The sequence below is a fragment of the Microtus ochrogaster genome, chromosome 24 (genome assembly GCF_000317375.1).
Source record: "Microtus ochrogaster isolate Prairie Vole_2 chromosome 24, MicOch1.0, whole genome shotgun sequence".
Classification (NCBI taxonomy): domain Eukaryota; kingdom Metazoa; phylum Chordata; class Mammalia; order Rodentia; family Cricetidae; genus Microtus; species Microtus ochrogaster.
Genome location: NC_022024.1, coordinates 4738036 through 4752945, shown reverse-complemented (window position 1 = coordinate 4752945; position 14910 = coordinate 4738036). Strand labels below are relative to the sequence as shown.

Genomic DNA, 14910 nt, shown 5'->3' with positions numbered 1-14910 from the left:
CTTTAAAAGGCCACTAGTTGACTGTCACCCCGCGGCAAGCCGTTCCATTAGGATGCTTAGGACTGTTGGTGAGATGGTGGCCACTCTACCAGCCCAAGGAGAGGAAGAGGGATTGTGGAGAATGGAGAATGGAAGTTCTCTTGGGAGTGGTTTTTGATGCAGAAAAACTTAAGTATTGATTAAGCCGGAGAGAGATGTCTGGCATAGTACATAAGGAATCAGAGTGATTGACCAGCTCTGGTGGCACATGTCTGTGATCTTAGCATTTCAGAGACTCAGGCAGGGGGATCACAAGTTCAGAGCATCATGCACTATTTTGCAAGTTCCAGCTCAGCCTGGACTATCTTTTGTTTTTGTTAGCTTACAGAATATTAGGTTTCATTATGACATTTCATGCACATTTTTCTGTTGATTTCTTTTTCTCCTCTTTTCTCTTGTCCCTTGCACCCGTCAACCCCCACAGCCTCTTGGCCACTTGTGTGTCATGTGTTCTTTCACGCATTCCTTTTCCTCAAAACCTCTTGTTCCTTTCTCGTGGTTTGCTATATGATTTCATTGCCTGTACCCACTCTCAAAACCACTTAAATACACACATATGTTAAATATGTGTGTGTATACATACATAAGAATACATGTGTGCATAAAATATTAAATACATACATGCATAAAACATTGAAAAGTTGGAATTTGCTTATGAGAAAATAGGATTTTTGTATTTTTGAGCCCGTCATCCCACTAGATCATTTATTTTCCTGAAAATGTATTATTTCATTTTTCTTGACTGTTAAATAAAATCCCATTGTGTGTTTTTATATATACACACACACACACATACACATCTTATTTTCAGCATCCAGTCATCTGTTAATGAATATATATATATATATAGACTGGTTGTGATTCACTTTTGTGTGAATGTAGCAGCAATATAACGGGCTGTCTGTACTAGTTCCCACTACCACCAGCAGTTAATGAAGGTCCGCTTTCCCTACATCCTCAACAGCACCTATCCTTTGTTTCTTGATCTTAACCACGCTGACTGCAGTGAGATGGACACTCTGAATTTGCATTTTCTTATGGCTAAACGTGATTAATATTTTTTAAACTATTGGCTATTTGAGTTTAAGAAATGTATATTTCATTGGCCCATTTATTGATTGACATTTTTGATTGGGAGGGTGTTTAATTTTTTTTAGTTCTTTATATATTTAATGTAGATTTAACTGTCTGAGATGTAGCTAGCAAAGATTTTTCTGTCATTATGTGGCCTGTCAGTTTACTTTGCTGATTGTTTCCTTTGCTCGGCAGAGCTATTTTAATTTCCTGTAGATTCATATATTCAGCCTGACCTTTTTTTTTTTTTTTTAATGATACAAGAGCAAGAAAGATGGCTCAGTGGTTAAGAGCCTGATTTTTGATTTTCAGCACCCACATGGAAGTTCACAACTGTCTCTAACTCTGGTTCCAGGGGATCCAGTGTTCTCCTCTGACTTCTTCACGCATTGAATTTCTAAGTGATGCTCAGACGTACATGCAGACAAAACTAATATAAATTTTTAAAAATTAGTAAATTTTAAAATCTATAGTTATGTTTGATGGAAAATATTCTTTTAAAATAATTTTTTCAAGCTGGGAGTTATGGCTGCACACCTTTAGTCCCAGCTCTCAGGAGGCAGAGGCAGGTGGATCTCTGGGTTCTGCAGAGCTACTAGGTCTACAGAATGAGTTCCAGGACAGCCAGGGCTACACAAGGAAAATATATCTCTCAAAAAGGAAAAACTTTTCTTCTCTTGTCTTTCTTCCTCTCTTCCCCTTTTCAATTCCTTAGTCATCTTCTTGTGCTTTCATGTCTTTTTTTAAAAATTAGTATTTTCCTGATAAATACTGGGAACAATGTTCATCATTTTTATCCATCAGGGAAGTGTTAATACAGTAAGAGGACATTGCGCTGGAGGTCAAGGCTGAGCTGAAACATGTAGTCTTGGCTAGAAAGACACATTAAAAGAAAGCAAAACAATTGTATTTCATATTATAGTAAATAAGTTCATTGTGTTTCAGCTGTATATATTTCTTAGTCCAATTTATATTGAATGAAAATACTTATTTTTAAGTCTAGAAATAATTACATTTGGCCAATTTTATAAACTTCCATTTGGTCATGTGTAGTTCTTCTATTTTATTTTTTGTCACTAAAATTGGTTGTTAGCTAAAAATCCACACTGTATCAAACATGGTCTTTGTGTGTTGACATCCTCTGCTTGTTTGACAGTCCAAAGCAGCATACGTGCTCTTCTACCAGAGACAAGACACTTTCAGCGGAACTGGCTTCTTCCCTCTTGACCGAGAAACTAAAGGTGCTTCAGCTGCCACAGGTATCCCCCTGGAAAGTGACGAAGACAGCAATGATAATGACAATGACATAGAAAATGAAAACTGTATGCACACTAATTAATGAAAGTCCGAGAAGCCATAAAGAGAGACTTTCCTGCTGGTGGTGTCTATGGAAATGAAGTGATCCACCACATTAAAACAGAGTCTGAGATGAGGCGTTTCAGATAACCGAATGTAAATCCTTTATCAGATTTTAACTTGTGCAGTACTTGAAGTGAAACACAATGAAAACTTTAACAGAAATTGTCTCTGAATACATCTACGGTCTTGTATTTACAAGCTAAATATATATAGGAAATCACAAATAAATCCCTTTTAAGTTTGCTGCTGTTTTGACGAATTATGTTTTCTTTAATTTTTTTGGATGTGACTTAATTGATGACAAATGTTAAATTTGTGGATGTTGGTCATTAATTTTGCTCTAATAATACTGCAAGAAAACTATGGCTGAACTTAGTTCTTGGGTAATGTAGTTGGTGTGTGTTAGGCTGCTGTCTGCACCACTCCGGTACTCCGCTGCAGTGTCTGTGCGGCACACATACTGCAGTGTGTCTTTGGAAAGCCAGATTTTCAAATCTGTCCCTGGTAATCAATGTGGGTCTGTTTAAAAAAAAATCGTACCATGAAAAGTAATCTTGGCATAATTTCCTTTTGTTGCATCATTAAAACACAAAGCACTGCATTTACCGCACTGTGGGAGCAGGCTCTAGATTTCACAGTCCGCCACAAGTCATTTTTCAGCCACGTGTAAGTATCCCTCACTACCATTGGAATCTGTTCTTCAAAATCTCAGATTTGTTTTGGTTTTAAATGCTTATCTCTCATCCACTGTTGGTCCAAATTCAGTTTTTTTTGCTCTCTGTTGTTCTCTGCCCCATTTTTGGTGATTTAGCCCAACTCTTTCGCTCTCCCAGTTACTCTGACGTAAGGACAGACTGAGTAGTATTACGTATCTGAAGTGAAAGTGGCATCAGTCTTAGGTGAGGGAACGTTGTCCATGTGCTAGCCTTTGACTCCTGAGAACTTGGCTCTAGAGGTAGGTCTGTTCACTTTCTCTGTGTGTTCCTGATGGAAATCACCATAGCCTTACAGCTTTCTCAGAAGGGCACTTGTATAAGAGAGGGCGTTTGCCTGTTCCCAGAATCAGACCTGTGCAGCAGCATAGGAAGCTACAAACCTTGGGTTTTCTTTTAGTTTCCTACATTCAAGGATCCAGGATGCCAAATACATATGTGAGCATTTGAAACATTTTCATTTGCTGCTTTCTTTCCCTATGGTCCAGTTGAAAGAATGTATCATTGATTGGCATACAATACTGCCTTTAATAGGGGACTAAATGCTGGGGCACACTTCACATCTGACTACCTGAGAAACCGCTTCGTGTCCCACTGTTATTAAAGCAAAAAGTATAATGTTCTTCACTTGAACTAATCAAATACAATAGATTATAAATTGTGTATTGTAAATAAAAGTTCACTCTGTGAGTGCACATTTTGGTAAATTATTTATTTATGTTAGCATTTTAAAAGAAAAGGGAGAAAAGTGCATTTGACCAGGATAAGTAAGGTATGTTGATCATGGCTTTGCTTTATATCTTGATATTAAAGCGGGTTTTTCACCCTGGTCTTTTAAAGGCTGCTTTGGGTGTTTATTTTTTTCTTTTCTTTTCTTTCTTTTTTTGTCTTTTTTTTCTTTTCTTTGTTCTTTTTTATGTAAACTAACCTCCTGCATGACAGAGGTTAATATTTTGTCAGCACTTGGGTTCACTTGAGTTTACATTTGAAATGTGCATGTTTATTTATACAGATTTCAATAAAGCTGTTGAAGGCCTTATTTAGTCTTTTATTTCTTACCCTGGAACCGTTAAAGTCAATTCCCTGTTCTCTGCATAGATGTCTTTACAGTACATTACAGTTAGTACAAGGTACAGAGTGAGTCACGTCCTACCAGGATGTTTTAGACTTGGACTGCTTTTGTCTGTTTTAATGCACATATTCAATGAGCAAGCTGCATAGCCTTCTGCCTGCCTTTTGAGCATGCATTCATTCTGCCCATGAGCTATTTCTTTCTTTTGTTCTTTTTCCTTTTTTTTTCTCTCCCTCTCTCTTTTTCTCTCGTTTTTTTGTAAGTTATAGAAGTCATTGTTAACCTCTTATATACCTAGATATAGTCTCCATCCTGATTTTCCAAAGAGACTAGTTTCTTTTGTTTATTTACTTGGTGATTCATTTGTTAATTTTTGAGTGGATCTGAGGCTGGCCTATATCCCAGGCCAGGCTCCAAGTCTTTGATCTTCCTGCCTAGGCCTCTCAAGTACTGGGATTACGGATGGACAGCACCATCCCCCGACTAAGACCACATCCTTTTAATGCCTGCCATTAATTTCCTTCCTACTGAAAAGAAAAATTTTAAATCGAGTGCTGTCAGTGCCGTTGAATCTGAAATGATAGCTTCATTTACAAAAATAAGCTTTGTAGCATAAAAAGAATTAAAAGGAGATATCCATATGGTAATACAGGGTAGTAGGGATATATTTAGATTAGAATTCTATTTCTAACTTTGCCTGTTAGTAATCATGACTTTGAGCTTAATCTTTTTAGTCTGTTTCTTCACCTATACAATAATAATGACAATAATAGCCTTTGTTTATTGAGAGGCTTACTCTAAACCAGCCACTGTCTTCAAGCGTTTATATGCATCATCACATTGTGTCCCACAAAAGCTGTGTGGTAGGAGCGGTCATCATCCTCACCTCCCATACATATGTTGTAAACAAAGTCCTCATTTCACAGTTCCTATATCAGCATTCAGCCCTCAAAGCATGCCACCTCCTGTGTCACAGTGGCGTGCGCAGCCTCGCTGTGTCACCATGGTACATACCCGCCTCGCTGTATCACAGTGATGCGCACCAGCTCGCTGTGTCACCGTGGTACATACCCGCCTCGCTGTATCACAGTGACGCGCGCCAGCTCGCTGTGTCATGGTGGCGCGCACAGCCTCACTGTGTCACAGTGCCTTTCTCACCAGAGAACTCCAATGAGATCATCTTGTCTTCCATCAGGAAGAGTTTCATGAGCAATGTGGTACTTGTTACTGAGCTCTCTATCTGCATGGGAAGTGGCACTAGATAATTTTGCCTCCCAAAATACCTTCTTCTCCTCTAGTTAGAAGAGTATCATCTGGTATACTTAGCTTTTCTTTCCAAAATGAACTTTATCAACTTATTTACATTATTCACTATTTTGATTAAATGTTAGTCTGTGATATAGAACGTAAACCATTTCACCAAATCCAACCCTGAATGTCAAGTCCTTTTTTTTTAAACTTCACCTGTAATTCTTTTATTATGTCTCATTTGGGAAGGAGAGTGCTTGTGCGTGTGTCATGGCGCCTGTGTAGAGGTCAGAGGACAGCTTGAGCAGGACTATGTTCTCTTCTCTACCATGTGGCTCCCCAAGATGGATGGAAGTGCCTTTACCTGCTGAGCCACCTCACCTGAGTGTGTTTTACTAGTTGGGTGAAGGGCACCGTGTACCATGGTGAGCGAGCACAGGGTGGCCAGCAGATAGCGGAATCATTTCTCTCCCCCCAGAGGTCCAGCTGTGTCTTCAGGGATTCACAGAAAGTCCCTTTACCCACTGAGCTAGCTCACTGGCCCGTATATTTATATTGAAATGATCTCCATGAAGAAACTGCAGCCTGGTGCTTTATGTGATTCTGGCTTTTGCTTATAATCTGATTTTAGTGATTCTGTGTTTATCCTTGCTTTCCAGACAACCAGGTGTTAAGAACCACACAAAACATTGATCTCAGCATAAAGAAAATTAGCTAAGACCAAAATTCCAGCATAAAGTCAGCTAACACCAAAATAGGTATTACGTGAGGGCAGTGCTTTTCTTACGAGCTGAGGTGAGGCTGTTTAAGAAGGAAGCCAGACTTAGAGACAGTGAGGGAGTGGCCGCCTGAGGAGGGATTTGTGGTCACCACTGGTACACGGCTGGCTTTTAGGCCATTTTTCTGCTTTCCAGCCTTCTCCGGGCTGTTGTTTGATGGCTGCCTGCCTACTTGTTCTGGCACACAGGTGCAGATGAAATGGGCATCCTCTCTCCAGTTTAGGTAAGGTAGTACTGTAAGGAGATCCTGTGTCCCATTCAGGAGTCAGATCCTCCGGAAGGTCAGGAAAGTGGTCAAATGAAAACTTAGTTCTGAAGCCAAAGAACAGGGCAGTCTTTATATTTTTTACTTTATAGCAAAATTTATTTTTTTTCTTCAGTGAATAATTTGTCCTGTCAGAAGTTTGAAATAGTTTCTCTTGAAAATCTCCTGATGCTTTCAGGTAATTCTCTTAAGTACTACTTGACCAGAAGATAGAGAATAAATGGGCCCTTGGTTCTGCAGCTGCAGATGGGTGTTATATATTGTGTCATGGCCAGATTTTTCCTAAAGGGAAAACTATTTTTCTTAAGATTTCTAGATTTGGGACACTTTAATTCAGTATGTGTATGTTTTGTGTTTAATTCATGTCTACTATAAATTAGAGGAGAAATTGCTATATAGTTTAGATGACATGGTCGTATAAAGCTGGATATATTGTTTTTATCTTTAAAGAAAGGCTAATAAACGCAATCCAAGTATTATTTTTGGTAATTATAAGCATTGAAAAACATAACCTCTATCGTACCATGATCTAATTATTTCTCAGCTCTGCTTCAGCATTTCAGCTAGGCAGAGTCGTTGAAACATCCTATAGTGTGGGAATTAAAAAGTAGAATAAGCTACTCAAAAATTGAGTTGTAATATTTTGGACAAGAGTTTTGAAGGTAGAGAGAAAAGTCAGTCAGGTGGGGTTTAGCGTTGGCTTGTTGAGGCTTAGTCCTCTTGCCCAAATTTTAGTTAATGTCATTCTGCAAAGGTGCTAAAAATAGAACTGTCTCTTTGGAAATGATATTTTAAATAGTATAACACTAGAAGATTAGACTGCATTTTTAAATAATTTTTATCTTTGTTTATGTGAGAGTGTATGCCATATGCGAGGGTGCCCTTGGATACCAGAAGAGGCGTGTGGTGCCCTGGAGCTAGAGCTGTAGATGCTTGGGATCTGCCTGGCGTGAGTCCTGGGAACGAATGAGTTGGCCTTTGGGAAGAGCAGGAAGTGCTCTGTTAACTGAGCCAGCTCTCCAACCCCAAGACTGCACTTTTAATATGCACAAAATCAAATATTCTAACTGTTTACATTGTTTGAGCAGTTGACTGTTCTGCATTAAAAAAGTATTTATTTTGCTGAATTCTCCCCCCGCCATACCATATAACTTCATCTATATAATCTGGTGGAAAACATCGTGAATTTCATCTGTTATGACCTTCATTCAGATTTGTTGCTAGCTACAGTTATGTCCACATACATTAAAATGAAACAGTAAATTTGGGAACAGGACAACAATCTTTTCTAAAATGTACATATCCTAACCTTATCTCAGTGATGGCAACTTCCTCTGTATTCATCTCAAGTGTGCTCATTTTTTATAAAGACTCCTCCTATGGCCAAGAGAATAGGGAACAGACCGTCTGGTGTCCCTTTTTATAAAGTCCTAACCTTATCATTAACACTTCGCCACTGTAGCATAACCATTCCTGAATGGCAGCCTCTAATATAAACTCCATTTTTGGAAAGGTCTGCTCACTAGGATGGTATGGCTCGGCCCAATCCCTACCACTTCAATGTGATCTCTATTCCTAACAGTCTCTCTTCGCCCCCGTATTAGTCTCCAGAGACGCCAAGCCAATAGGATGTACATGTAGAAAGTCATAAGGAGTAGGCTCTTGTGAAGGAAGCTGAGAATTTCTAAAAGACCCACAATCATCAAGCTAGACTCAAGAATGGTGGCAGTTCCAGTCACTCTCCAAAAGCATGACAGCCAGGAAAACCAGCCTAAAAGCCAGCACACTTGAGATCCAGAAGAGTCTGTTTCCATTTGTACCCAGAGGCAAGCAAAGGCCAGGGAGACAGCTCAGGGCAACCAAGCAGATGAAACAGGAGGTGTTAACATCTTTGTTCCATTCTGGCCTTCAGTTGGGGTGAGGCTCAACAGGGGGGTGCAGAGGAGGGGGGTAGTTACTCAGTTACTCACTGCATGTTTTACTGTTCATCCCCAAAAACATACCCAGAAGCAGCCAAAAATAATGAGGTGCTCGGCAGCTCATCTATTAGATACAAACTTGATCATTAAACCTCTTCATGTTTAAGTGTGGTTTAGATGGGGTTAGACTACCAGAGTTCCGGGCCTATCACTTTGTGTGATTCTCACCTCTATCATTTTCTTGATTTGTAAAGTAGGCAAGTCCAGAATTTCCATCAAAGAATACTTAGACTGAGAAGTTAATTAGGAGACAGTTTACTTAGCCAGTCAATGATTTCTCATAGGGTGGACAGTTTGGTTGTTGACGATTGGTGTGGAATCCACATCCCCCATGCTCCTAAGTCATCAGTCCCAGCATGAATGAAGTCCCCTAAGAATGATAACAAGACTTAGATTGTCTTAAGCTTTGTGAAGAGTGCAAAGGGTGTCATTACTAAGGAAACAGCAAAGACATGGGATGATCATTGCTGGAGCCATGTCATCTGCTAAAATGGTGCTTGAGGGAAAAGGTAAGAATCGCCCCCATCTCATTTCTTACCTTCTCTCGAATGCATTCCACAGTTTTACCATCTAGGGCTTGTCCCGTGCATTCTCTTTGCATGGTCTGCTTTATCTGCTACCAGGTGAACTTTCATACTTCTTCCTTAAGGCATAGCTACCCCAAACTTCATCTGTTGAATCATTTGCCACTCTGGTTATATATCATGAGTCTGTCTTCCCCCACTACACCTGATAGGATATAGTGCTATAGGGTATAGAGTTTCTGTACAAAACTGTTACAAGGAGACATTTTCTCAAGGCAAGCCTGTACTCCCATCTCAGGAAGACGAGGCAGGGGCAAAAGGGTCATACAGACCCTTGAATTCATACAGATTGAATTCAAGGCCAGACTGAGCACTTTGGAAAGAACCTGTCTCAGAACAGAAAAAGCAGCCTGGGGATGTCGCTCAGTGGTAGAGCACTTGGCCTAAGTCCCCAGCACACACAAAGTTTCTCAAGCATCAGTGTCCTTGTGATCTTATTTTTGGTACTACTGAGTACATGTTTTTAAGTTTTAAAAGTAGATACCGTTTTGAGTGTGCATTAAAAAATACTATATGGTTAGGAATACCTTGTGTCCCCTGTGTGTGTGTGTGTTGGGAGGGGAGGAAGGCTTAAATGCTAGATGCAGCAACATTTTAAACTCAGAACATTTATGAAACATGTATGTTGATTTTCACTTGAATTAACTTTTCTAGAGTCAGAAGCCCTGTGTCTGTAATCTTTTCACATAATAACACTTAGGCTTTCATTTGTATTTTTATGGATTTGCAGCTCTGTGACTCCTGAGTTCTTATAAAATGCTATCTGTATTGTATGTTTTTCAGGAAGGGGTATGTTGAACTCACAGTAAAATAGAGCATATAGTCAGTGGTTATTAAATGGTTCTTACTTCGTGTGGATTGTCTAGGAATTTTTACTGTAAGGAATTCTTTGTTCCAATAAAGACGACATTGCTGCTACCTTTTGTTTCTATCAGAGAGCAACCTGAATTTCCGTTTGTGTGCTGGCCCTTGTTTCTAGGAATAATAGACACCCCTGGCTGTAAATAGCTAAGAATAGCCCTTTAATCTGAGGGAGGGATACCCCAAACATTTCTTTGCTTAGAATAGCTACCTAAAGAGGAGAAAGTGGCTTACTTGATTGTGGTTTCTGGTTTCAGTTTTGGAGACTTTATTGTGGCTTTTTTGCCCCAGTCATCTTGATGTAACCTTAGAAAACTTTTAGATGACAGAGGAAAATTGTCATCTAGGACTGGTGAGATGGTGAGTGAGTAAGACTAGTGGCCTGATGACCTAAATTCCATCCTTGGGCCCACATGGTGGATGGAGGGAAACTTCTGTCAAGCTGTATTGCAAGTCCTTTGTAAGTTGCAATATTCATGCCGGTGTTTCACATAGTTAGACTCATGACCTATACCTGGAGCCAGTGTCCAGACAAGCAGTTAGCTGGCGAACTTTGAGGGAAAAAAAAAACCTTTGTTTCTTAGAAAATGAAGAGTCCTTCTTTTAACAAAAGTTCTGTTCATTTTTCTCCCAAAATTGGAAAGCGGCATCTTGAAACTGGGATGAGAATGGAAGGCGTGTGACTTTAACCTTGATCATACTCTCATTCTTTGTGAGCAATGTCAGAGATTATACTCCTTGGAGCCAAGAATAACCCTTCCATCCCCAAAGCCACAAGCTTTGTCTCATGAAGTTTAAACTTGAAAAGCAACAACAATAAAAAAAAATGGAAATTTTAACTTGAGCACATAGCTCTTGTTCATGAAATTCATGATTTGGGGACCTTCTCTTTTCAGGTGCTATGACTCTTCTCCAGGGCCTCACACACGGTAGGCAAGCTCTCACCCGCTCAGCTGCACCCTCGGTCTCTGACACTTATCATTTCAGTGACATGGTTCACAATATAGATGAATGTATAGTGTATAAACAGATACTGCATTTACAATGTATGATGCCATTTGTAATATCAATAAATGTAATAAAACATGTTTTGGTCAATTTAATCTCTATATCTGTACAGTTAATTTTCTTGCCACCTTCCCAAGCGGTGCATCATCCCTATACTTTTCAGTTCTCATCCTCAGCTATCTTATGAAGGAAGATATGGACCATACATGTAGCATAGTAATGATGTGGAAATCCATTGTTTTTATTTGCTAATTTAAAAGAACAAAGGTATGGGGTACAGTGACACTGGCCTTTACCTTTAATCTAGGCACTTGGGAGGCAGCTGCAGGCAGATCTCTGTGAGTTTAATGTCAGCCTGGTCTATGTAGCGAAGTTTCAGGCCAGTTGGAACAATACAGTGAAACCCTGTCTTTTAAAAAGTTTAATTTATATTTTAAGTAAATAAATTTGTCACGTACAATGAGTGATGTCTGTAATCCCAATTGGGATGGAGACAGAAGGATCAGAAGTTCATGGTGCTGCTTGCTATAGACTTGAGTTCGAGACTGACCTCAGCTGCATGAAACACTGTCTCAAAAAAAAGTAAAACAGAAAAAAGAAAAACTCACTGTAAAACCTCTCAAAATCACTGTAACAGTATCTAGGTATAAAATAGAAACAACTGGAGGCACTCAGATCTTTAGTTGTGGTCATAAAAATCTCCATGTTCAGAGGGTTTGCATGGAGGTGCTGGTTCATGATAAGGAGTCTCATAGTCTAGGGAAGGCCGAGTAGCTAATTACCAAGGGAGGGAATTTTAAAAATGATAGTTTCATTGTAAGTAGCCACAAAATCTATCTTCAAATTCCAAGGTTTTGGCTTACTCCTAAACTCTACACAGAGCAGGAACTGTGGGGAAAATAACTGTTACGCTTCAAGTATTTTCAGCAGCAGCTTAGCACAAAGGAGACAGTTTCAAGTTCATCTGACCAAACAGGAAGTTTACAAAGAACTCAGCTCTCCACCGAAACTCCTAAATGCCTGGGCATTAGGAACAGAAACCATAAACAGGGCCTGTGCCTACATCTTAAGAAGAACAGCCTTAATAAAGATTAAGGTACTAGTTAGTAACTAACCTGCCCACTAAGAAGAATTAATGTTATTTAGGGAAAGAAATCAAGGTTTGAAGAGAGCTAAGTGTTGAGAGCACTTGCCTCTGTTATTGCTAGGAGACAATCTCACAGCATACTGCTGATGGGCAATCATGCACTGGCACAGATGCATGTGCCAAAGTGGGTGGAGCAAAGCCCATGAGGACTCAACCCTACACAAAGAACTATAGGCAACTGAGGGAAGCTGGGAGGAGGAGAGGTGGTCCCCAGAGAAGAGCATACCAACTGGTTTTCCAGTGCCAATGGCCAGTCCTGAGAACATAAAAATAACAACATATGGACTAAATGGGTTATATTGCTATTATTACATGTATGCAATAACAATGGGAAACAAGCCGTGAGTTTGAAGGAGAGTGAGGAAGGGTATATGGTAAGGTTTGGGGAAGGAAAAGAAAAGAAATGTAATTCAATTAAAATCTTCAAAAATCCTTGCTATTCCAGAGAACCCAGGAGTAATTCCTAGGACCCTCGCAGTGCCTCACGGTGGTCTATAACTCCAGCTAGGATCCAATCCCCTATTATAACCTCCTCGTGCACCAGGCACACAAGTGGTGCACAGTCAATCACACATGCAAGCAAAACATCCCCACGTTAATTAGCATGTTGTTTATGAGCCACCTTTCCTGGATAAGTGTAGCTACCAACTGTCATCAAAAAAGTCTCCCCGCAGCAAATGAAAACTATCACAGAAAACCACAAGTGGACACGATACAGAGGTAATAGATAATGGGAAGCCTAGCACCAATGGATATATCTACATCACAGCTCTTGCATCTATGGTTCAGAGAAAATCGTTGAAGGGGAGACAATTCTGCTGTGAAGTATCTCCTAGAAATGGGCACATGAACAGACTGGAACAATGTCAATATTGATGACACATTAACAGGGAAGGAGGAAATTCTGTGGGGTTCCACTCTAGACAAAGAACTACAGGCAACTAATGACTGTAATGGCTGCTGCAAGTAGAAAAATTAGCCTCCCCCAGGGATGAGCCTCCTGTTTGTTGTCCAGTGCAAAGTAGTGGTCAGCCCTGTATTGGCCAGCAATGGACTCAGCAGCAATATAAATATAAGTAAATACGCATACATAAATATAATTTGTAATGATCAATTTGAGGTGAGCATGAGAAGGGTTCAGGGGAAGGCAGATAGGAGTAGCTAAAGGAAAAAGGGAGGAGGGAAAGTGATATAATTGTATTTTAACTAAAAACATTATAAAAACTACAACTAGTAGGAATATAGAGTAGAAATCATAATGTATGGTCTGTAGGAAACAAAACATGCTAGCATTGAACAAGAAAGACTTTCAAATTAAAAATATACATTAAAATAATCTAGAAGAAAAGATAATGAGTAAAACAATTCAAGAAGGATATGAACTAAAATAGCAAAGCCAAAGAGTATAACAGCTGGAGTCAAATGTATTGGTGGAGTCAATAGCAAGGAAAAGAGGAGTGGAGAAATGGCTCATATGTTAATATGTTGGTCTCACAAGGATGAGGACCTGAATTCAACAAGGAAGCAGAGACTGGAGGAGCCCTGGGACTTGTTGGCCATCTGGTCAACCCAGTATTCGCTGTTTCTCAAAAGTAAAATGGAGGACAATTAAAAAAGACACCAACATCAACCTGTGGTCTCTGCATGTACACACATACACACGCGCGCACACACACACACACACACACACACACACACACTAAATCACATATTCAAAACCAAACACAATAGTGATTTTGTTTTTATAGTTTTGGAGATGAAACCACTGAACTACATCTTCATCATTTGCTTTGCTTTTAACAATAAGGGATCCCTATTAGCTCACATGGCTCTTGAACTTTCTGTGCAGCCCAGGATTGACTCAGACTCTAAATACACATCTATCAAGCCTGAGTTCCTGAATTACAAGGAGGTATGACCATAACCAACTTTTTCTTTCTGAATGGATAGGACCTTGAAGACTTACGAAACAGCCAAACACATAGAGAAAGGAATACCAAAATATATTTAAGAAAATATAGGTGTTGCAATTTATAACAAAATAGTCATACACTAGCTCAGAATGGAGTATAATAAAGGTTTATTTATTTAGGGGTAGACTCACAGAAAAAGCACTGATCAGCAGTCCTTGCATGAGCAAGGAGGTGGAACTGAATCCAGCCACCAAGAGGCCTGCATACACTTTATGTCCGCATTTATAGTACATGAGACCATGCCCAAAGTAGGCTGGTGTCTTCAAGGCTATTGGCTGAAGGAGTTCCCAAAGCATCTCTCCCTTTTATCTAAATAAGAGAATTCCAAACCCAATACAAACTGCATACAATAAGAACAAATATCAAGTATAAAAATTAGAATTACAACCAAAATAAACAATATCAAGCAAGAAACATGTGCTAAATGTCTCAATAGTTATCCTTTCCTAGGGAGTCTAAGTCTTACATTAGAAATGGCTTGGCTAAGTCATGAAAGGAAAGTAATTATGACTATCTAGTCTTCAACTCCATCTAATTTTCTGTAAATCTATTTTATAACCTGGGTACTTCTTTAGAATTTTTTAGGAACAATTTGTAATCCCATTTAGGCAAAACTTTTTTTGCTTCTTCAAACATTCTTTCTAAAGTATCTACATTTGAAGCAGATAGCAAAATTCATCTATATAATGGTAAATTATAGTTTTAGGAAATTGCTTATGTATTATTTCCAGTGGCTGACTTACAAAATATTGGCACAGGGTGGAAGAAGGCTGCAGACCTTCTGGACAGATCTCGGTAGTGGAGTGAAC

General features: G+C 39.4%; 1 protein-coding gene across 2 annotated transcripts in view; it reads left to right on the top strand.

Moving 5' to 3' along the window:
• The window catches only part of Usp15 (ubiquitin specific peptidase 15), a 98504-nt gene extending 95794 nt beyond the window's left edge, over positions 1 to 2710 (top strand). For both annotated transcript variants that reach the window (XM_005357942.2, XM_005357941.3), the window contains one exon: positions 2270 to 2710. In XM_005357942.2, coding sequence (XP_005357999.1) covers positions 2270 to 2452 — 183 coding nt within the window. In that variant the 3' untranslated portion in view covers positions 2453 to 2710. The remainder of the gene's footprint in view (positions 1 to 2269) is intronic.
• The last annotated feature ends 12200 nt before the right edge of the window (positions 2711 to 14910 follow it).